This window comes from Phalacrocorax carbo, chromosome 1 (genome assembly GCF_963921805.1).
Source record: "Phalacrocorax carbo chromosome 1, bPhaCar2.1, whole genome shotgun sequence".
NCBI lineage: Eukaryota > Metazoa > Chordata > Aves > Suliformes > Phalacrocoracidae > Phalacrocorax > Phalacrocorax carbo.
In genome coordinates, this window is record NC_087513.1 from 46,806,820 (window position 1) to 46,830,085 (window position 23,266).

The window sequence follows — 23,266 nt, forward strand, 5'->3', positions numbered from 1 at the left end:
TTTAGAATTATATTCAAGAACTAAAATTCAGATTCTTGATCTTAATTTTCTGAAGTACTTTATAAACTGCAAAATGATTTCTGAAAAAAAAAAACCCTATTATTTATGTATTTATTTATTATTTAAAATCCTAGGATTGTATTCTCAGACTGAATTATATCACTAACAAGATTAAAACCACCACAGACATCAAGGTAACAGGTATCTGCCATTCTTAATGCAGATAAACCTTGGAGTGGGATGAGAAACTTCATTGCTGTGTTCCTTATATTTTTGCTGGTTGCAGAACAAAAAATACAAGTTTAGAATTCAGATTCTGTTCCAAGCATAGTGTTCACTTCTGAATTAACGTTTATTTTATTTGAAGTTCTCTAAAGAAGAAATTCATCCTTTGGCAGGCACTTGAAATGGAATTTTTTTAGACTAAATAAAAAGAAGTTACCAAATTTAAAAGCATCGGAAAATGGATTACAGAAGTGGGAAGTTTTAGACAAAAAATAATTAACAGTGCTACCACCTACGCTTGTAATACCACACCTTCCTCTGCTTTCCTCAAGATATTCCAGGTCACCTCACTGCTCAGAGGATGTTTTAGGATTTCAAGCTTATTCCACCTAAACCACTGAAGCCATTTGATTAAATGAATGGTAAGAGCCATTCAGCGAGAATGACAGATGCCTACTACAACACTTCTTGGAAAAGAGCTAATAAGAGTCCAATATTTATAAGACTGAGTGAAATTTGTGGAGATTAAATTGTACAACAGACAAGGACAAAATGGAGAAGGACTGGAAGGAAAGGTAAAGGTCTAAAGAAGTATCAGCAAGGTTTAGTGAACGTGTTTCCCAGCTGAACCTGATAAAGGTTCCTTCTTCCGCAAAGTGTGGTATACTATACAGTACTATTTATAACACTCCGAACAAGTTGTTCTGGAGACTCAGGAAACTAATATTCAGTTTATCAGGAAGTTTTATTAACCAGCTAGTAAATGGCATAGTATTTCAGACTTTAACACATGATTTTGTAGCACACTGCAATATCCATAGCCATGAACAATAAACAAACATATTACAGGCCAAATGTTAATATCCTAGCGATTACAACAGGTAGACCCCGATCTAAATTTTAGTGTAAGTAATTTCATTGACTGTCACAGGCACAGATCAGATAATTCTTGCACCACAGCAATGTTCAGAAGAGTTCACGGTTCTTTTGGCCAAATACTATTCTTTCTGATGTTTCTAAATAGCTGAGCAGTTAGTGTGATCAAAAATAGCTGTGAAAGGAAAAAAGGTGATTTAAAAACAACAAAGGAAGTGTTGATGCTCACTTATGACAGAGTCAATCTGCCTGTTAACCTGGCTCTGATGGATGACAACACAGAAGGATATAAAGGAGAATAATCACGACACGTGCCTGTCGTGACACAAACTGAATTCTCTGCTCCGCTACAGGCCTGCTGTGTGACCTCCAGCAAGTGACTTGGGCCCACATCCACATCTACTTGAAATCTTGAAATTGATTTCAAGTGGCACATAATTCAGTTAAGTGTTTCTGTGCCCTATGAATCTTGGTCTTAACCTCCTGAATGGGGATAACAGCTCTTTCCCACCTGACAAGAAGGTGTCAATGATAGTACATTGAAGATCATGAGACACCCGTGTACTGCACTAGTGAGGATTAGGCGAGTATGAATAAGAAACATTTTCATTACTGAGCTGGCCCACTCCATAGGTGGAATGTTTTTACTACATTTGTCCGTTGGAAGGTACTACATATGGAAGAGGTAAAGTAAAAATGAAGTAATCTCATTTTCAACATCATGATTTCAGATATTATCAAAAATCTTTCTGCCTGCTTGATGGTATTTAAACTTCAGGGTGTCTATGGAGTGAACAATCAATTCCTGTTGCCATTATTCATACGATATTGTTTTGATATTGAAAGCTTTATTCCTTTTTACCCAATAAATTATCTCATAGATATGGAGGGGGAGTGGTTTAATGATTTTACATTGTTTGATTTAGCACATTCATGGACTAGGTTTTGTACAAATAGAGGACAAAAGAGGTCTTTTGCTCCACATGTTTTACATTCCCTTTAGCTGCTTCCTGTCCTTGCAATGCTGCTTGCTTTCACAAGTCAGGTCAAACATTTCATTCAACAGACTCTGGACACTAACGTCTATGATGGTGCTTGAATATATGGGAGTTTGTTGGTAAATATTGTTTGATTTTACTTCAAACTAAAAATGATGGAAAGCTTTACAAAATTTTGGAGAGCATGCCAAAGCCAAATGGCACTAAATTGATTTTTACCCCCAGCAGAATATCAATATTTTATTATCTTTTTTGCTTAAAAGTACTCTTACCTGTATAATTAGCACGCTGTTAGTAATTGCAGTTAAGATCATAACATTGTTTTCAAACCATGTATTTAAAAATTCTTCACATCCCTAAGCAAGTACAGATGAACAGAATTCAAGAAAAATAATTTTATCTTTTGAATTCATACTGCAAATTTATAAGAACATAATTTAAAAATATATAGAATAGAACTTTCTGCATGTTATGATGTGTGCTGATATTCACTTGCCAGAAACTAAATACATCAGTAATGTGTACTGCGGAGATTTAGCTATAACATTTTATAAATTATCTGAACTAAACAGATTGTTCTTAAATAAATCTGATATTTTTGTATGGAAATGTTCCAGAGCTTGTGACTTAATCAAAAGGGAATTTGCTTTTGTGTGAGTATAACTGAGAGATTATCTTACAAGTAAATGCTTGAAAGAATATTTTCAAGTTTTTGCGGATTCTCACACATTATGCATCTTGAAATGGATGTGCATATTTTCCATATTACAGTCTATTCTTATTATATTGCTTTTAAAATGAAATTATAAGTTATTACATAGCTTAAAATAGCTATAAATATAATACAACATATAATTAAAAGCTTTTTATGTTTTGAGGTGATCTTTTAATAATGACGAGGGTTTGTAGAAACAGGGAACAATTCCAAACCAATGAGGGAAGGAGGACAATACCAGATGCTGTTTGACAACAGCCTTTCTATTATTGCATTTTACAATCTAATATTGCATTATTACACTGACTGCATTGTCAACAAACAACCTTTGCCCGTTGAATTTTTGCTCTCATGGGATAGCCCTGTTAACACTGGAGTGTTTTATAGAAGAGCATAATATGTATCACTTCACTACAGTTTTCTATTGTCAGGTGATGACATCTGATGGTCCTATGCAAACTGGTCCCATGATGCTAAGACATGTTCATGCTAACATGAACTGGTCTCGGGAAACATATCTCATATATCAATGCCTTGCTCATTCCTCTTATCCTGTAAAGTACTGAAGATGCTATGGAAACAGATAATACAAACACGTGGAGACAGTGCTGACATTCTGTAAGTAATGAATAGTAATTACTGGTGGAAAATGTACTGTCTACTTTTTATGTACTGTCACTTTCCATTGCCATCACTGATTCGCACAGCAGATTTTTGAATGCCAAGATGCTTACTACTTCTTAAAACACTACTAAAAGTCCCTGTGATATTGACCTGTGATATTCACAACTTCTGTTTTCTTGAAATATCCTTAATTTAGAACTGCCTAATGAGTAAAAGGTCACTTCAGAGTGACCAAAGACAAAACAATGAATATTATTAATACTTTGGCATTTGTAAGGCAAGTCCTGGTGGAAAACATGCTTTGTATATTTTTTCCAAAGACCATTTAGTAGCAAAAGTTACGTGTTTCAAGACATTTTTTATTTCTTACCCTACTGTGTGTTGAATTCCTTGGGACATCACAAAACCATTTCTTCAGACTTGATTTTATGCATGAACATGGGATCTGAGTTCTATTTTCCTTGTTTTTATTCCTTTCCCACTGTGTGACATTGTATCTTCCACAGCATTCCATCTAGAACAGAAATCCTGTAACTTGTAACTCCAACACCTACGAACACTGTAACACAGAGGAATTTCCACCTGAACCAGTGCTAGATATTTGATTCACTTCATTAAATTAGCCAGACAGTTTCTTCTGTATTCTGTAGACAGGTTTCTGCAGGGGATGTTTCACCCTTGTGTATGTATAATTTCCCATGATACGCACTGGAGAGTATGGATATGATATTAAAATATACTTTCAAAAGGAACTTTCTTTTATACTTTAAATTATTCTAGAACACGTGTAAATAGAAAAGAAACACTACAAACCCAAAAGAAGCAAAACATTTTGACTATCCCCCTTAACCTTCCAAAGTAAATTCAGTGTAGAAATTGTGTGCAAGCAGTAAGATATATTAAGGATGTGCTCACTGTGAAGCACAACAAAAGGAAGAAAGAAAACAATACATTATTGGAAACAACATAACTAATGTTGTTTCATAATGAATGCAGTAAATGGGGACAGACTTTATAAAACATATTTTATTAAATAAAATAAAGAACACAGACACTGGTTTACTCTGATCTAGGAACTTCAATAAGGACCAGATTTTGAAAATATTTTTAGTTATTCCTGTGTCACTTCTAATGTTGTACTTGCAAAAATTCTCAGCCTTAGCAAGAGGAGATCTTTAGAAAGTGTATTCCAACTTGGATTTTAGCAGCGGTTGATCTCTTGTGAACACATAGCTCAAATTCAACGCACAAAGCAAATACTGTGCTCTGTTCAAATGGATTTTCAGCTAGCTCTTCCCAATAATCTATTTCAATACCAGTAAGACAAAACCAAACCAAGCCAAGCCATCAAACAGCGTGGAGAATGGAATTCTTGTCATACAGGAAATTCAAGCAGTTTTTCATACTAATCAGGATGAAACTTCAGAAATGGTTGGTTTTGTTGGGGGGGCGGGGTAGTGTTGTGGGCTTAGAGATGCTAGATAAAAGCATCTTATTTTGGTATTTTGAAGAGTCAATCCAAAATATGCCACTTCTAAATTTGGGAAAATTAGACAATTTAGCCAAAACTGCCCTTTCCCTGTAAAAACATTCAGTTTCAACAACCCTGTAAGTTCAGTTAAAAAAAAATCACCAGGTTTAAGCAGTCCATTAAATTTTACCATAAATATACAAAAATCTAGTTCTTCTCTAATACTATTCATGATCTTAGGCTTTTTGTTTTTCTCATGGCAGATGCCGACGATATTGTAAAGATCTGGAAACATGTAACACAAGACTTGGGGATGGCAGTTTTCAGCCAAAAGTGTGATTACAGTTCACCTTGGCAGATTTAATATTTTATCTGGCTAAAGTACCAACAGCAAAATAACCACAGTACTTTGAGATATGTCACAATTTAAACATGACCACCAGAGTAGGTGGTGGGTAGGTAGCGTTGCTGAAATCTCTGCTCCCACAACAGTTCAATGAAATTGAGCTCAAGTGTACCAGCATACAGTCTAGCCCTACCATTGACATAATTAGGTCATCATTAATCACAGAAGAAATCATGAATGCAAGAAAAGACAACTGGATTTTCAAAGAACAGGTTTTAAATATATATTACAAATCCATTTGTAATCTTGAGTCTAGACATATATGCTTTGAGAGTTATCTGGAATCATAAATTATCTTCAACATTTGTCAAGAACTGTAAAACTCACCTCTGCAAGAAGTCATACTAAGGGACTTACAGCTGGTCTGTCGGAGCATATTAGACCATATTAAACTGTTAAGCTGTAGCGTTTTAATTAAAAGCTCATGATGCAGAATTAATTTGAAAGGCCACTGGTCAAAAAATTGCTAACAACTTCCAAAATAATTGATCCCATACAAATGCTTTAAAGGACTTTTCTGAAAGAGGAAACAAATTACATGCTGCCAGGCCACAAAAATTATTATGAATATTATGCATGCTGAAAGTATTGATTTGCAAGCTCCTTTGAGGCTTTAGGCATTATTTCTGAGAGACTCTCAGTGCAATACCTATTCAAACGGTTTCATAATAGGAGCTCTGCTTTGGCCTCATAGCATCACTGCTTGTCCATGGTTCAGGTCAGTCTTGAGACTTAAGCAGACCAAGTGTTTTATGATATCTAACACTGTTGAAGATACAAGGGAACCCATCGTTTTTTTCAGCTGCAGTGACCAGAACTGTCTGCTCTTCAAAAGCCTAATGTCATTCATAATACAACAGCAAGGAATCTGCCCACCCACATCAGATATTAGCAGCGTATCTTGAAAAACTAATCCTTTAGTAAAGGAGCTGGGATTTTTAAACTAAGTTATGGTTGGTAGAAACATTTTTTGGTCAATGCAGTATATTTGGTGGTGATATTTTGTGGGGTTCTTTTCTTACATTGTGCTGCACAGCATTCAGAATGTTCCACACAGGTTCCTGCTCAGCCAGACTCTCATTCCCGTATTCAGAAATAACTTCATCTATTCTGTTGTTCCACTGATTGTGGACCTGTTCATAAATATTTATAGAATTGGTATATGCATATTGATAAGAGCATGGATGGATAGTACAGTCCTTGATCTTTCATTGATATTCATGTTTCTTCAAGGGTTACTTGCAAGCAGTAGCATTCTAATAAATTTGCTAAGTATGATCTAAGGCATGTCATAGCCATTGCACTAACGGGAAAGATGAAAGCAAAAGGGGAAGATAAATGAAGTGACCCAAATCACGTACATAGCCCAGGCAGACACAAGGTGATTAGCCCAAATGGAGCCAGAAGAGCCAGGGAACAGAGTTTAGATGCACCTGATCTGCTGTGAAATACTAAATCCTACCTCTCATACTTATTTTTAATAAGCACAGCACCATATAATAACAAGCACAAAATCAAAATCGATTCTATGCCTAATGTGATACAAACTTGTGTGAGCACCATACAATCTGTCCAAGACATGTATTGCTTTGGGCTAGGGGAGTTAGACCTAGATTAGGCATCTCTGCAGAAACTGTTAAAATACACCTTCAACAGTAATTGAAATGGACAAGCTGATCACAGAGAGTGTGATTATACACAGTGTAGCAGGGAATGCATGCAGAGGAGAACTCCTAGGCCACTGAAAGGTTTCATTATGAAACAAGAAAAAAAATGAGGCTTCTCCAACTCATTCCCCTTGCTACAGCCACCCTAAAAACAAAATTCAAAAGCTTGTACCGTGAATGATTATGTTACTATCATTTATTATACTTCAGCAACACTTAATTAAGGTTGAGATCAAGTGAAATTACACTTGATATAAAATAAATTTAACTGCAATCTTTCAAGCAATTTTCCTAGCACAAATAGCTGACTCCAGAAGGCATCATTCCTGACAGTTCAGATCTTTCAATATGTAAAACCACCATATGAAACAAGGAGAACTCCATCATTATAAATTAACTTTCAATGAAGAAATCTTGATGAGACAGATTCACTTTGATGGAGTAAAACTAATTTATTTGTGGTGTACCCTGCCTGAAGAGCAGCAGGATTTGGAGAACTGTATGAACCTTATGAGACTGGTGTCATGGGAGGTTTTCTCAAACGATAGATTTTGTAATTATGGAAGGAGATGGCCAGACCAGTATGCATTCAGTACAGATCACCTCCTCTATAATACTGTGAGGAGTGCTGAAGCTATTTGAATTGCTATATGTAGAAAAATAAATGACTGAATAAAGTTTCAAAGCAGTACAGTTACTAGAGACAACAGCTATGTTGCTATTTATTGTTGCTTCCTGTTTTTAAAAGCAAGGATATATATTCCTCATATTAGATCTCTACTTGGACCTAAAACACAGGCTTAAACAATAAAGTTAATAATTCATTAGCACACTTTGCATGCTATGATACCAATGACTCCTGCTATCAGTTGCACAGTGGACTGTTGCTATCACCTGCTAGCAGACACAGGTTAGCACCTAATGCTTTTTCCTACCTCTGCTGATATCCAGGAAAGAGGGACTTTCTGGGTCATCCCTCAAAAGGAAATAAAGCTGTGATTCCACATTCCTGAACAGGAAAAGTATGTTTTGCTGCAGAGGAGAAACTGGAAATACATTTCCATGCACTCGCCTTTACAACTATTGAACCATGCTGAATTCCTCAAATTAAGTTTTCAACATCTTCTGCTATGCCTGGTTGACATGTAAAATACTCGAGTTCAAACAAATGGTGATACAGCATACAGTGAGAACTGGCTATTAGAATTTTTTTAATTATTTGCCAGAACTATTTTGAAATTGTCAGCAGTCTCGCATAGTTTATTTACATACCTCTTCTTTCTTCATGAATATCAGCACCAATATTGCCATCTGAGTAACAAACACCAGGAACTGAAAACTCATATACTGAAAAAAAACCCCAAATTATGTATAAACATAATATTGAACCATTGAGCAATGCAATGAAAAAAAATCTAGAAGCTCACGTATAAACCTTCATGACTACTATTTAGAGTCATTCCAACAAAAATAAGAAATATAATTTCCTGGAAACCCTCAGAAAGTGATATCATAGTCTAAAAGGCAGGCTTCAGACAAAGCATAACTCACTGTTTTGGGCTTAAAGACAAAGCCGTAACTTTCTTGGAAGTGAAGAACAAAAGCTGTTAAGCAGCTGTGCTCCACTGAAGAAAACTCTTATTTCATTATTTCCTGTTTGAATTATCATGGTACCTAAGTCTCATGCCTAGTCAAGGACTCCTTTGAGCTATAAAATGCACAAACAAAACAAAAAGATAGTTGATTTTGTTTGTTTTCAGTGAGACCAAATTTTCACCCACAGTATCTAGACATTCTGATATTAGACACTTCCATGCAAGTTGGAAATGAGACACTTCTTTCTCTTTCATTGTCTAACAAATTGTGAGGCAAACACGACATGCCCAGGGCAGTGTCAGGAAGGAAGAACTGGCTCTGGGCTCCTCTCACTGCTGTGCCAGTTGATATTTGTAGTGCTTAACAAACAAATCAGTAGCACAGTTCTCTGCTTCAGCCTTCATATGGTCTAAAACAGATTGCTCAAAAAGGGTGACAATAAACAAAAGACAAAGGAAAAAACTTAATCAAAGTGATCATAAGAATGGACAGTTGTAGTGCAATTTTTCAGAAATCATAGTGTTCTTCCCTTAAAAAGCAGGAATGGTATATAAATATGGAGTATCCAAGTAGGTCTACATAGGTAACAGCTTTTTAATCATACACTCCATTTCAATACTGTAGCCATACTGTAGCTACTTGTGCCTTCAATCTGCAATATCTGTGACAGGTTTTTCTTTATTTCTTCAGCACATACTAAACATGCGACCACATACTAAGAGATAGTTATGCTGCATATTTCAATATTCAATAAAATTCAACAAAATTCAATAAAATTAATTTTAAAACCTTAAGTTAATAAGTACAGTGGTTAAAATCTTTGCTGCAAGCATTTTGTCATTGAAAACTTGCATGCAGTGATATGGATGGATCTTCGGTTTTGTTCAGATTTAATTTGAGCCAGGACTTCATCTAAAAATACTTTTCTATCAGAAGATTTGTTAAGCACTATATGTGGAAATCACAACATCAAGACAGGATCACAGTTTTCATGCACGCAGAACTCCTTTTCATTTTACAAGAAAGTTGGCATCTGATTTACACTTACTGTAACTAGTAGACATTTGATTTCTTTAACACTTCCAAGGAATCCCACGGCTGATGTAAAAGTAATAACAGATCCAATTCCAAGTAACATACAAGAAATATATGCCACCAGCTGGTTCTCGCCTGAAGAAACTGTAACACAGTGCATTCATACTGTCACTTCTTTTTTTTTTTTTGAGACTTCCACTTACAAAACTTATTCCAGAAAAAAAATTAAACCTTTGCAATGCCGTTACTGAAAGGATGGAAACAGTAGAATGATAAAGGGTATTATTATTATTATGCTGTCTACAGTGATAGAAAGAAAAAGATATATTTTCGTAAATTCAGAGGATGGTAACAACATACGAGATGTAAACAAAACATACTCAGTTGAACAATGTGAACCATTCACAGTGAAATCAGAGAACAATTACAAGTTTACAGAATATTTGTTTGCCAAAAATTAGTAGCACATGTACAAATCCTACATGGGATTAGCTGTAGTTCCAGGCTTAGATTCAAAGCTACCCTCCCCCTTTGTGACTGGCCATTTTCCCCTTTCCACTTTAACCATTTTTATATAGATATGGAAAGTAGCAGGGATTGTCATGGTTTTCATTACTTCCACCTCAAATGCTTCATACCAGGATGACTGTATTGGATGATTCCAATCCCACCAGCTGGGAACTGATGCTCCTTGGTGCAGCCAAGGCAGGCTACTCTTTAAGAGCACAGATGATGTTACGTGACCCAAAACTTACTTCTCTGTGAAATAATTTGATAGACACTCTGGAGAAAAGGAATATATAGAGAGCGAGGCCTAAGATCCAACTTGTGTTCATTTCACCCAAATATCCACCTACTACAAGATCTATAATCTTGTCAAATGCAGGCCAAATGCAGTGTGGTAAATTATATAAAGAAAAGATCAATAGAGCTGATTTATATTTCAGTGACTCATCTATAAGCTGTACACCAAGAGAAATAAATAAACTGTATAAATGAAAATCATATATAAATAGTAGATATACTGATATATATTTTCCCCTATTTTGATAATCATACTGTGTAATGATGGAAAAGATATGCAACAGAAAAAAATAACTTATGCATTTCAATCCAACACTGCCACCTTGTGAAAAAAACAGTTCTATAGAAGTTTCTGTTCTATCTTGCAATCATTTTAAACAAAAGAAAAACTCTATTTATACTTACATAACACAGTGAATAAATTGTTTCTGTCAAAGAAAAGCCACAGGCCAAATGTCAAAAGCATAAGACCCAGAGCCTGGAAAAAAAGGAGGATTATTGTTTTAATTTAAAACATTTTAAAAAAATTATTTTGAAGCTGCTGAATAAGAAAAACAATTTTTACCATAAAAATTCCACTGAAGACATTTAAGTAGTACTTTTGTATTAGTATTTTATCTCTTATTTTCATTCTTCGGTTTTCGGTTTTGAATCACAGCTGAAAATATAATCATATAGTCAGTTCAACACGAAACAGATGTAACTAAGCCTATTAATTACAACAGGATTTATTTTCTTCAGATAATGTTTTATCAATTTAAACAGTCACCTGATACATTGAACAAAAAAGTAGTGGCAACAGCAGAAGCATCAAAATGGTGTCTGGTCTCAATTGCCTCTAATGTTATATTGTACACATATATTTCTTTTTTCATCTTTGTTTTCTTAACTATTAAAGACATTTGGAGGCAACATGTATGTAGGAAGCAAGAGTTACATAGCGTGGCATTATATTCTTCAGTATACTTATATTCTTCAGTATACTTAGTTTACTAATTATTAAGGCTACCAGCTGAAATGAAGAGGGAGAACCACAGGAGAGATATGTCCTCCCTTGTCTACACAACTTGAGTCAAGTCTTGTTGATAACAGCAGATACTGCCTGATGATTTCAGTGTATCCAGCACACAGCTCTAGCAAAGCCATGAGAGCCCTCAACTGTTGCTACCAACTGTCCTGTACTAAACTCCAGAGTACACTTTACACTTTTTAAGTGAATCTCCCAGTCACCCCCACTTTTTTCCTCCATTTTTTGTTCCAGAATGTAACAGGATGTGAAAAGTTGAATTCTTTTCAAGTGAAACTAAATCAAAAGATGCACTTCATTGGTCATCAATAGCAAGTGGGCACTCAGTTAATGGAAGAGCAAGCAGAGACCCTTCCCATAGCAATTGCCCCCAAATACACACGAAGTGTGTGTTAGAACCTGAGTACCAACTGTACCGCCCTTGCAAATAACTGCTTGCAAACCTGAAGAGAACAGCAGTGAAGTCACATGGGCATTCACATCTTGAGTGCAGTTTAGCATATTTCAGCAGAAAAGACCCCTAGCACCGTAAACTCTCTGATGAAAGACTTATTTTTTATATATCATTATCATTATTGGATACCATATCTTATGAGACTATCAAGATTTTTGCACAGAGTGAAACTCATATATTTGTCCCCCATCTCATGTTCCCTTTCTGTCTTTCCTCTTCTGTAAACATCCTCTGGCAGTTTGGTCTGCCTGACTTCGTGGTACAAGCCAAAAGGAGTCCAAGAGCAGTGTCAGAAGACAATTTCTGCAAGAGCAGCCAACTGCAGTTGTCTTATACTTCTTGTGTAAAGCAGTCAGGCACACAAACATGTGCAGATGCATGAACATAACAACCATAGCCATACTCTTCAGGAAATATTTTCTAATGCAAAGGGATTTTTTAATGGAATTGTTCTTGTCTTCTGTCAGAATTACTACAGATTGATTACAATACGAAGTTATGTCTTCTGTTATTTGTAAAACAAAAAAAAATGACAGAGATGAAGCTTCTGTGGTCAAAAAATATCTTGTGCTAACAACTTATTTTACATACAAAACATATGTTACATATGTATCAAATTTGTTGATTAGAAGAAAATTCAGCAAACACAAGCGTTGCCTGCCCTGTCAAGATCCTCATTGACAAGATTATAAAACTTCTGCTGCTGAATCGCACAATGAAGAAAGCTGTAAGCTTCTCAAACTAGCTCGGCAGTGGATTTGGGTCAATAATGCACCATGTAAACTTATGGATTATATTAGATAACTCATTTTGCAATTTCCATGAAGATGATCCACTACTTTTAAGAGCGATTAAACTTCAGAATTTTCAAAGGCAGAATATATTAAAGCATTGCAGCGATACATTGTTCTAGTAAAAAGCATGAACGGTTACGCATTTCACTTGAAAACTGGCATCTGCAATAGTTCTGTTCTAATAACTATGTGGCTTCAATGCTTCATTTTGAGCCATTTCAATAATAATAATAATTATTATTCATTTTATTTTATATGAAAGATAGAAATCTTTATAAAATGAATATTTTACATTACATTACTTCACAAGAAAATCCTTACCAGCTCTGAATATTTCCATCCTACCTTAAAGAGCACAGTCTCATAGTGATACGTTTCTTCTTGAAATCCAACTTAACCACATCCTTACAACAGAAATTTTCTTGTTTATCAGCCCTGACTTCCTGGTTACAGGCAACAAGCCTACAGAAACATCTTTTTTGTTGGCAAAGTTGTTTGCTAAATGCACGACACAGTGCCTGCAGCGTTCAGTCACCATGATCACAGTGTAACTCACGTTACAAAACAAGCACCAAATGCACATCCAACTCAGTGCTTGAAGACTTGACCTCATTGAAAAGGTCACTGGTTGCATGATTCTGCAAAGTACGAGACATCACAGGGTGGATTTCAAATCGATAAGTTTCCATTGTTTTAAGATTTAAATGTCTTATTCATCCATAACACCGGTGAGAAAATGGTAAATGGTTGCCCTTGAATCCAGTATTTTGTGGTTTAACACCTGTAGGTCTTTTGGAAAGGTACTCAGTTTATTTTAAAAACGTCAGGAGACGGGGAAAAACCTACTATCCTTGGCACATCCTTCCCATTGCTCACAAAAGTCCTCGTTTTCTGTGTAAAACCTGTCTCTACCTTTCAGTTCTTATTTTTCTATTACACCTGTCTTCACACCTTGGTGTTCCTGATCCGATGTTAGGGACGGGCGCGTTCCCTGTACGTACCATTACACACTTAAATTATGTTGTCTGCACCGTCCCTGCCCTGCACCACTTTGCACGACTGAATTGTGTGCAGCCTTTAATTCCCCGACAGGACATTTCCTCCAGCTCTCCAATAATTCGTACGTGCCTTTCTCTCACCGTTTATTTTTTGACGTACGAGTTTTCGCTCCCCGCCCGCAGGGCAGGCACCGGGCCGTGCGGGGCCGCCGCTCCCCCGAGACTCTCAGGCCTGCCCAGGCTGCCCACCCCGCAGCCCGCCTCCCCGTGCCGGCGGCCGGCGGCGGGCCGCTGGCCTGTCCCGGCCACGACGGGGCGAAGAGACTTTTCCACCCGCGCTAGCGATGGCGGCGGCGCGGCCTTGCTTGAGACGCCGCCACCCGTCCCTCCGGGCGCGACACGCCAGCCGCTGGCGACGTTTGGACCCTCCCGCTTGCCGTCCCAGCCGCCGCTTCTCGTTGCCGTGGCGACGCTGCCGGTTTCACCGCGCGGCGGCGGAGCTCCGGCCGTCACCGCGGAGGGCCCGGCGGGGGCGGCTGGGGGCTGCGGGATCTCAGGGCGCGGAGGGGCGGGCGGGCTCCTGAGGCGGCCGGGAAGGCGGGGGCTGCGGTAGGAGCTCGGCGGAACGAGAAGTGAGTAGCTGCACGGAGTAGATCGGGGAGACCGCAGGCTCCGGGTGCCCTGCGGAGCGGACTACAGCTCCCAGCATGCACTGCGGGCAGTGGCGGGGGGGCGGGGGCGTCTCCGCCGCAGTGCCTTCTGGGAGCTGTAGTTTCTCCCAGCGAGGGACCGCTTCGCGCCTCCGCGGCGGCGTGCTCTCAGCGTGCGGCTTCTACTGCACCGGGAGCCGGCGAGGGGCGAGGGGCAAGGAGGTGCTCGCTGCCCCCGACGGAGCGGGTCTGGGCTGCCTCCCGTGTCCCCTCGTTGGGCTGGGGGTGAGGAGAGGGGTGCAGGCTGCCAGGGGAGGCGGGGGCGGCGAGGTACCCCCTCCCTCCCGCCTGGATCCATCTACATGTTTTGTACTTCAGTGGGTTAGGCCATTTCGCACCGCTTTCTCTGTATCATTAGAACTTCATCGAGTGCTTTCTGGATTCGTAGTTTTATTTTGGAATTGTTATTATGTATTTATTGTTTAAAGCTTTTTTTTTTCTTTCTTTTCTGTGCAGTTATTAGGGCTAGAAAAAACCTTGTGAATCTTGGGCATAGCACTGATCTTGTTCACAGGGAGTAGAGAGCAGGCAGAGGTTTTCAGTATTCAAGTTTGGTAACAGTTGCAAAATTTAGTGGGGTAGACTGTGCTGTGGGGATTCTCATCACAAACTAGCGTTTTTCTTACATTTGGCTTGTTGGTATGGAGTGAGGTGCTCAGGACAAGCTTCTGCTGTTCCTTTTCATGTTTTAAGCCAACTGATCAATAAATACATCTGAATAAACTTATGTTAAACGAACACCCTCTTTATTTTGGTTCATTCAGTGCTGACAGTATTTTCTTTGTGTAGCTTTGAAAGCAGGTAAAGCACTGTGGAAGGCAGAATGTCAGAAGATATTGAAAAAATTGAAAAAGAAATAGAAATTGAATTAAGCAGAATCAGTGTTTCTTCCTGTGAAGCAGATGATCCTGACACAGAGGTATCCGATGAAGCTTTGAGTGACAGTGAGACAGTAAGTATTCAATGAGCTAACGCTGCCTCTATTTCTGCTTGAAAGTAGTACAGGCATTGCAAAGCCTGTCTGATGAATGAACTTTTTCCTGACACACCTAACCTGAGGATTTCTTCTGAAAAGTAGTCTTGGTAGTATTGCTTCATGAAAAATATAACCTGCAATGGTGACAAGACAATAAAAGAGATGAATATCAGCATTGTGCTTAAGTGAGAAGATGAAATTTGTAGGTAATGACTTAGTTTACAATCTTCTGAAGCTGGAAGACTTTATTAAAACAAATGAGGTAGATTAAATCTGGATGAATAAGCCAATGATTCTTCATTTAAATCTTACAGGAGGTTGTATTATGTTTGAAGACTTCCTGGTATTAATTTAATATAAATTGGTGCAAGTCCTCTTTTTCAGATGACTTATTTTAGGGGAAGATTTTCCTCTGAACTCTAATCAGTTATTTGTGTCCTCTTCAGTTATTTTAATCCTTCAGACTCATAGCTCAAGGATTGGTCTATAAGATATTAGGGTACATTATATTGATCATATGTGACCATGAATCATATGTTTGATATGACTCTTGTTTGTCAAATAGTTACCTCTGGCTGTGGCTGTGGAATGAAAACGTAGAATTTATGACAAATGTTGTGTTTTTCTAGATTTCAGATGACTTGCCAGAATCAGTTCTCTCCTATTTAAACTTCATAAAGAGCAGAAATCAAGAAGCTGAAAAACTTATACTGCAAGACTTGGAAGATGAAGAAACTACAAGTAAGCAAGGATCACAGTTAAAATATTTATGCACCTTGTATTGCCAGTGGAAGTTAGACCAACAATCATCAGTAAAACAGTGCAAAATTTTAAGCAGAGCAAGCAGGGAAACCTATTGCATCAGCTTCTGAATGCATGCTGAAAATCTCTAGGAATAAAATCATGCAGTGCTGACTTCTAGGATTAACATCTGAATACGAACTGATTTTTTTTCTAAAAATTTAACTGATGCTAAACTGTAGATCAAGGCGAGTTGCAGGATCATTCTCTGAAAAAGGACCTGGGCCAGATTCTTAATGAGAATCTAAAATTAATTCACCAGGAGCTGAAATTACGAGTTCAGATAAAATGGAACCCCATAGGATATGTTTAAAGTCTGTCTTTAGAGATATCCAAGCTAGCATTAAATGAGATGATTTTGTAATTGGGAACAATATTGCTGTGTCAGCTGTGTGACTGAAGCCAAGCTCATAGTTTATATGCCAGAGAGCTGGCATTGTCGGTTCCGTTCTAGTTTTCATATCGTCTTGGGTTTTGTACTCATTTAGTGTAACGGTCTTTGTGAACTAAAGTTCAATATTGTCTATACATTTTCATATTTGAGGAAGGTTTGTTACCTTTTTTTTGTAATGGACACTTACTATTTTTTCATTATTTTTGTAGTCCTCTGCCAGTTTTTGACCTATCTGATACAAGTTCTATTTTTCTAACCAGAAAATGTTCTGCTGTGTTTTATGCTGAGGAATTCTCTTTCATATTTGCTGTCACTGAATTCTTACAATATTACTCTGTGTGTTCAGTTACACATATTTGCTGCTTTTAATGTAGATAAATGACTCCCATATATATTGGAGTTAAACTGGGGGGGAGGAGGGGGTTAAGAGTTGTAACAGAAAAAAAGTGCTTTATTTTAGTTTAAAGAAATGTAGTAGCTAAGCAGTATAGAGCAGAACTGAGTACTGGTAAGAGATTTTCTCTCTGTGTACTAAATTATATTTTTATTTCTTCTTTAGGTAACATTTACAGAGTAGTATCTTGCCATGCTTCAGATTACTTGGCAGAATTAGCTTCTGAATATGATGAAGATCCAGAACAATTTAAAAAGAGGGTATTCTTTATTTAAATAATACTTATTGTGAATAAAATTCTATTAAGTAATCGAGATAACTTACAGTTGCTTTGTTGACCTCCTAAGGACACCTATAGATGTGTTCAGTTTTGTCTCTGTCAGACTATCCATAAAATATTAAGATGAGTGCCATTAAGGTATGTTGTTCTGTATCAGCTATAATACACCGTGTCTATAAGTTTTAAAATTTGGAATAAATTCTCCATACGAGTAGTTGAGATGCTGAGCACAAAAATCAACAAAATTAAACAAAACTGAATAATCCTTTATTGTTAATTGTTTGCAGAATATTTTCTCAATAGTATGATAATACTTTTAAACTTCTCTAATATTTTTCTTTTTATGATGATCATGTAGCACATGAAGTAGCACATGAAGATGTGCTACTATTAATCTTGCTCCTAATATATTCCATTATTTTATAGAAAATGCAAACATAGTAATGTCTGGAACTTTCAAAGACAAATCAAGAGTTATGAACCTGGGTTCTTTTAGAGTTTAATAGGATTTGTCTGAATAACTTGCAGAAGTTCATAGAAAAACATAAACCCGTATTTAATTTAATCACTTTTAATTTGTTACCTGGCTTTTGTTAGTGACCACTTTTGCAAACATGATTTTTTTTTTGTTTTTAGAAGACCATTGTTTAGAACAGCACAATTACTTTATGTGACTTCAGCGGCATTACAAATATTAATATATGCTGCAAGCATGTGATGAACAGATGATAAATGAGCAGGAATAGATTACTTCTTGCCATTAAAGAAAAATGAAAGAAATATGGCAAACCTTTGTGCCCATAGCATTATTTTCAAATAGACTTCTTAAAAATTTACTCTGTAACTAGTTCTTCAGGGGAAGAACACATAGGGATATGCATAACAGTTTTAGTGCAGAAGTATGGTGTGTAGTTCCACAGAAAGTAAAACAAATCCCAAATGCAAAATATTCATTTTTCCAAGTCAAAATGTAAAATATATTGAAAAAGCACATAGAAATATTATGTATTTTAGGAAATACTCCAATATTTATTACTCTAGAAAACAGTATTTTAACTGACGGATTTGCATTATTCAATGTCTAAGGATTCCAGTCAGTGATATGTTTCGTATTATTGTACTTGTCATACAATGAAAAGCTTATCCTTGTTCTGGAAGATTTTTATTACATTCTGCTTTTAAATTTTGTTTCTTGTTTCTTAATGACAATATTAGGTACTATTTGAAATTGAAAGTGAAGACTTGCAGATTGCTACAACACCTAGTTATAATAGCCAGTCCACCAGTGAAGAAGTGGTCATGGACGACCGTTTTGTTACAGGTAAGCAAACATGTTAGTTATTTGGTTGAGTTGATCTTTAGTGTCATATCACTATTTCTTGCTTGTCTGTTTTCACGAGTATCATAACATCCTTTGTAGAGAATTACATGTTACAGTATGCCATAGATTTTGATGCCTCATAAATTGGACATGAGCAAATGCTTACGCTAGCCTTCAATGTCTTGACAGAAATTTGTTTTTAAAAAATAATACCCAAAAATGCTTTAAATAATTATGAATACAAATGGAAGCCAGATTGGAGGCACTAAGCAAGTTGTGCTTTGGCTACAACTTCTTTTACTTTTTTATAGTCACATTGTCTGGGAATGTTTCCGTTTGCCATGGCCTTTGCATGTTTTGGGGTGAAGCACTGCAGTTTTAAAACCCCTGCTGGTGGCCACAGAAGACATTAATCCCGAAGCCAAAGTATAATCCTGAAATATACATTGGTAGAATAAGCACGATTGTAGCAGAGTCAGTAAGTGTGTGTCATGATAATAAGACATTTCTGATAGAAAAGACTTGTGTTGTAGTTCTGATTTCCTTGGAGATACATATTGCTGGCTGTATCAGCACAGAATCCTTTTATTGTCATAACTTCAAGACTGTTTAATGTCCCCCATGCTTATTAGGAAGTTAAATAAAATGTTTGCTTTGTTGATTACAAATTCATAGCTGATGTTGAAATGAGCTTAAGCCTTACTCATCATGAAGTAGAAGAAAAGTGTAGACAAGAATTTGAGCAGTGGGAGAAGAGACAAAAGGAGCTTGAAGATGAGAAGAGGAAAAAGTGGAAAGCTGAGAGGGAAGCACAGGAAAAACAGAATGAAGAGGAACACACAAGAAGGGTGCAGCGTCTGGAGGAATTTGAGGCTGAGAGAATAAAGTTAGAGCTTCTTCATAAGGTAATTAATGATATTGAAGCTGAGCTGTTCCCATCTAGATTATCTCAATTCAAGATCTAATGTGAAAAGAGGGTACTACCCAAACTGTATGACTATCCTAAACTCTGTCTACTTTTGATACCAAAGTGAGATGTAAGACATATTTGACTATGATCCATTGGGTTTTATGCACATACTGCTTTGATCAACAGTGAATGAATTTGATCTGCTAAATGTTAAAGTACTGTTTAGGCTTTGCCCTTACTAAGCTTTTATATTATGATACCAGCCAAAGTACCAGAAATGAGAGTTGTGCTAAATTACTCACAAATGAAAGATGGTCACTGTGCTTTAATAGGAAATACTTACTTACTTTAGACCTCCCACCCCAATTTTAGAGTTAGATAAAAAAATCACAGGTGAAGTAATCTGGACCAAAATCATTCCATTCAGAAATGCTGGTGGTGTGCCTCATCTGGGTAAAAGATGCAGTACTCCTTTTTCTTGTCTGTATTGGGAGACTGAGTCAGGCTTAATCTACTAAGTTCTGCCACAACAAAACATGACTCCATATGTTGACTCGTTGCATTCTCAGAGTGTCTAGTTGTGTTTTGCTATAGTGCGTAGTGCGTAGTGAAGGATAAAATTTGGTGACTCTCACAAAGGAGCACAGGAAGGTGAAAAAACATAACCCTCACTCATTATACTTGTGGTGCCACAATATCTTATTATTTAGCCTCAATATTTCTGGTTGAGGAGATGCATTAACACTACATATTCAGTTAACTGATTTGTAGCATCCTGAAGAGGTGAGCATCTTGGTCCCAGCAAGGTAATTCAAGTCACCAAAATTAAGGAGAGCCCTAGTAAGTGAAAAGACCTTTGATGTCTGAAGGCCAGTTCAGTGTCTGAGATATCTCCCTTTTCAGCAGGGCACAAAATTGATTAGGCTTCCTCTGCTCTTTGATGTCATAAATAATTTCTGGGTGTAAAATGGCTTGCTTTCTCTAGCAAAGGTCGGGCATGTTCCCATTTGGACACTTTGGTAGTGCTGTCGCTGGCATGCTCTTTGTGGAGGTGAGAGATGGAGACTGATTTCCACCATTACAGAAGGATCCAGACTACTAGTCTCCTATTGTCTGGACAGAATGCTTCTGAACATGCATGAAAAGCAGTGCTTAGGCACCTGAGAGACTGTCCAAGTTGGAAGTGCTAGTTTGTTTATACTGGTTCCTTAATATACTGCTGTGTATTTAATTTGACTGATACTGATCTACCTTGGTTCCACCAGGAGTTAGGTGGTTCAGGATTTTAGGTACTCTGCTTTCTGCTAATTTTCAGTCAGATGTAATTCAGATAGCTTGTATTTTTTTTTCTGATTGAGAATATGCTGGGGTAGGGGAGAAATGTTTTTATTTGCAAATAGTGGGAAAATAGACTTGAACTTCCATTTTCCATTAAGAAACAATTTCAGTGAAAAAAATTCTTTACTTTTATTGAATAAAATTCCTGTTTAAAGATTATATGATTATCAGTAACATACCAGAGCAATTAAAAGGAGACTCTTTGGGCTACTTTCAAAGCTTTTGTTTCTGTTATGTCGCTATTATCTACCTGTTTTTTGAACGTTGGTTTCGTAAGCTTAGTTTTCATCTTCAATAGTAATACAGAATTTGGAGGAGAAGGTGGCAGTTGTTTGGGTCAATACTAAGATACTGACTCCCTGAAGGTATGCATCTGTCAGTACATGACCAAATCTGCATTACTGATCCGAGTGTCCCGTTGTTTATTTTGATCCTCACACAGTTGAGTTTCTCATTTTAATTCAGGCATTCACAAAAGTGGATTGTTGGAAAATCAAGATGGGGGAGATTGCAGAGAGGGTGTTTTATGATGTCCCAGGGTTTGCACAATATTCATCTAAGTTAATTTGTTGTGCAGAAACAACAAACTGTGATGGAAGATGAGTTACAGAAAGAAAAGAAAGCTTGGAGAGACAAAATGATGCAACGCAAGGTGAGGTTGTGCAATGAGCTTTTGTGAAATGAGTGTGAGGTTACTGTCATATATCTGAGAATATATGTTATTCTGGAACAGTTAATACACCAGATTCTGTTTTTTAATGATAAATATGTGCCAACCCTGTCTTATTTTAAAAGTAGCTAAAGTCTATCCTGCTTGTTTTGGTATAGGAATTCATTATGAAGCTACAGTTGCAAATGGAAGAGGAAAAAAAGGCATTGGAAGAGCAGAAAGCAAAAGAAAGACAACGCTTGGCAGAACAATGGAATACAGCAGCTGTGAAAATCCAAGCTAGATTTAGATCATTTTTAGTGCATAAAAAATATGCTCCCATCTTAAAAGAATGGAAAGATAAAATTAAAAAGAAGCAGAAAATATCAGAAGAAATAGAGAGAGAAATGAAAGAAAAAGAGGAAAAGATGAAGAGGCGAATGGAAGAAAAGAGGCAAAAGAAAGAGGGAAAAAAGAGACAAGAAGAACCTGAAAGACAGGAATATTTGGAACAGGTGAGGAGGCGTGAGGAATATGAGAAAAAGAAAGAAAGTCTGAGACTTGAAAGAGAAAACCAGCTACAAATAAGAAGGGAAGAACAGAGAAAACTAGGAGAGAAAAGAGCAAAAGCAGTGATAAGTGAAAGTGGAGAAAACAACAAAGAAACCATAAAAAAGGATAAGGAGACAGAAAATACAAAAGTAGTAAGAGAACAGAAGAAGGAAATAAATGAGCAAGTAGAGGAACAAAAAGAAAAACAGCCTGAAATGATGGATGAAACAAATAATTGGTTGACTCCAGCAGAAACAAATCTGGCACCAACACCAAATATGCTAGTCTCTGAGAGGAAGGAACACTCTTCTCAAGTAAATAATGAGAACATATACATTAATTCAGTAACACATGTAGAAGAAAATTGCTCACAAACTAAAGATCTTAATAAAGCTTCAGATAGTCATACTTCAAAGGATGAATCTGTTAATTTTGGAGCTAATGACATGGTAGAGAATAAGGCAAATAATACATGCAGCAGCAGTCCACCAAATGTCCAGCCATATGCTAGTAATAGAGAAGTCAAAGATCAGTTTTCTCAGTCTGAAACAATGGAGAAAACTCTGTTTCTAAAGGAAGATGCTAATAAGGAAGTCAGAGAGACCTGGGACAGAATTCAAGATGTAGCTGAGTGTTCCAGTAGACTAATTCTTCCTGATGATATTGAAAAGAAGAGGATAAACTGGATGAACACATGTAAATCTTGGTCTAAAATATATGAAGAAAACCAAAGAAAGGGAGCAACTATTAAAAAACGTCCAAGGAAAAGTTTGGTTAGCAAGATGCCTCCATTAAGTACACAAAAGATAATTGATAGTGGCCCTTGGAGTACTCTGCAGCAGGTAACTATACAGAAGATTTAGAATGAAATGGGAAGCCATACCATCACTTTCCTCCACCCCCTTCTAATTTGGTGTGTTAGCGGAATGTTGTTTTGGAAGAGGAGATTATCGGTGAGCAGGATATAGATCTCATTGAGAGTTCCTCTGCACAAATGCAGAATAAGGGCGATGAGAATGACTTCTGAGTTTCTGTGAGCATTGTGGACCAGACTGGTGTGGTATTAGACTTAAGCTGATTGATAGTATCTTAAGCCTGTAAAAGGCAGGAGCTCCTAGCTCCTATTTTCTGCTAAATTAACATGGTTTTGCCTTTGTATGAGGGCCCACATTTCAGCTCCTGCTCATCTAGCCCCTTCAGAGTTTTGAGAAGACAAATTTCTTCCAGAAGCAAGAAAGTGCTGATCAGTTT

At 37.1% G+C, this 23,266-nt stretch overlaps 2 protein-coding genes across 6 annotated transcripts in view; one reads left to right on the top strand and one right to left on the bottom strand.

Moving 5' to 3' along the window:
- Nucleotides 1-957: 957 nt before the first annotated feature.
- Nucleotides 958-14,443, bottom strand: TSPAN19 (tetraspanin 19). 5 transcript variants are annotated; one of them, XM_064450386.1, is made up of 9 exons: nt 13,832-14,434; nt 10,983-11,075; nt 10,823-10,895; nt 9,627-9,757; nt 8,255-8,329; nt 6,338-6,448; nt 3,809-3,952; nt 2,372-2,455; nt 958-1,276 (listed from the first exon to the last, which is right to left on the bottom strand). In XM_064450386.1, exons 2-9 carry the CDS (start codon nt 11,046-11,048, stop codon nt 1,202-1,204), a joined length of 759 nt encoding a protein of 252 aa, XP_064306456.1. In that variant the 5' UTR covers nt 11,049-11,075; nt 13,832-14,434; the 3' UTR covers nt 958-1,201. The 5 variants fall into 5 exon arrangements, with proteins under 5 accessions (XP_064306456.1, XP_064306478.1, XP_064306467.1 ...); XM_064450408.1 differs by lacking the exon at nt 13,832-14,434 and adding an exon at nt 13,694-13,825; XM_064450397.1 differs by lacking the exon at nt 13,832-14,434 and adding an exon at nt 13,038-13,684.
- LRRIQ1 (leucine rich repeats and IQ motif containing 1) overlaps nt 14,257-23,266 on the top strand; it is a 113,165-nt gene continuing 104,155 nt past the window's right edge. Inside the window, exons 1-8 of the mRNA XM_064450437.1 lie at nt 14,257-14,322; nt 15,190-15,352; nt 16,006-16,117; nt 17,131-17,225; nt 18,461-18,566; nt 19,242-19,471; nt 21,392-21,466; nt 21,643-22,857. Of these exons, the coding sequence (XP_064306507.1) occupies nt 15,224-15,352; nt 16,006-16,117; nt 17,131-17,225; nt 18,461-18,566; nt 19,242-19,471; nt 21,392-21,466; nt 21,643-22,857 (1,962 nt within the window). The 5' untranslated portion in view covers nt 14,257-14,322; nt 15,190-15,223. The remainder of the gene's footprint in view (nt 14,323-15,189; nt 15,353-16,005; nt 16,118-17,130; nt 17,226-18,460; nt 18,567-19,241; nt 19,472-21,391; nt 21,467-21,642; nt 22,858-23,266) is intronic.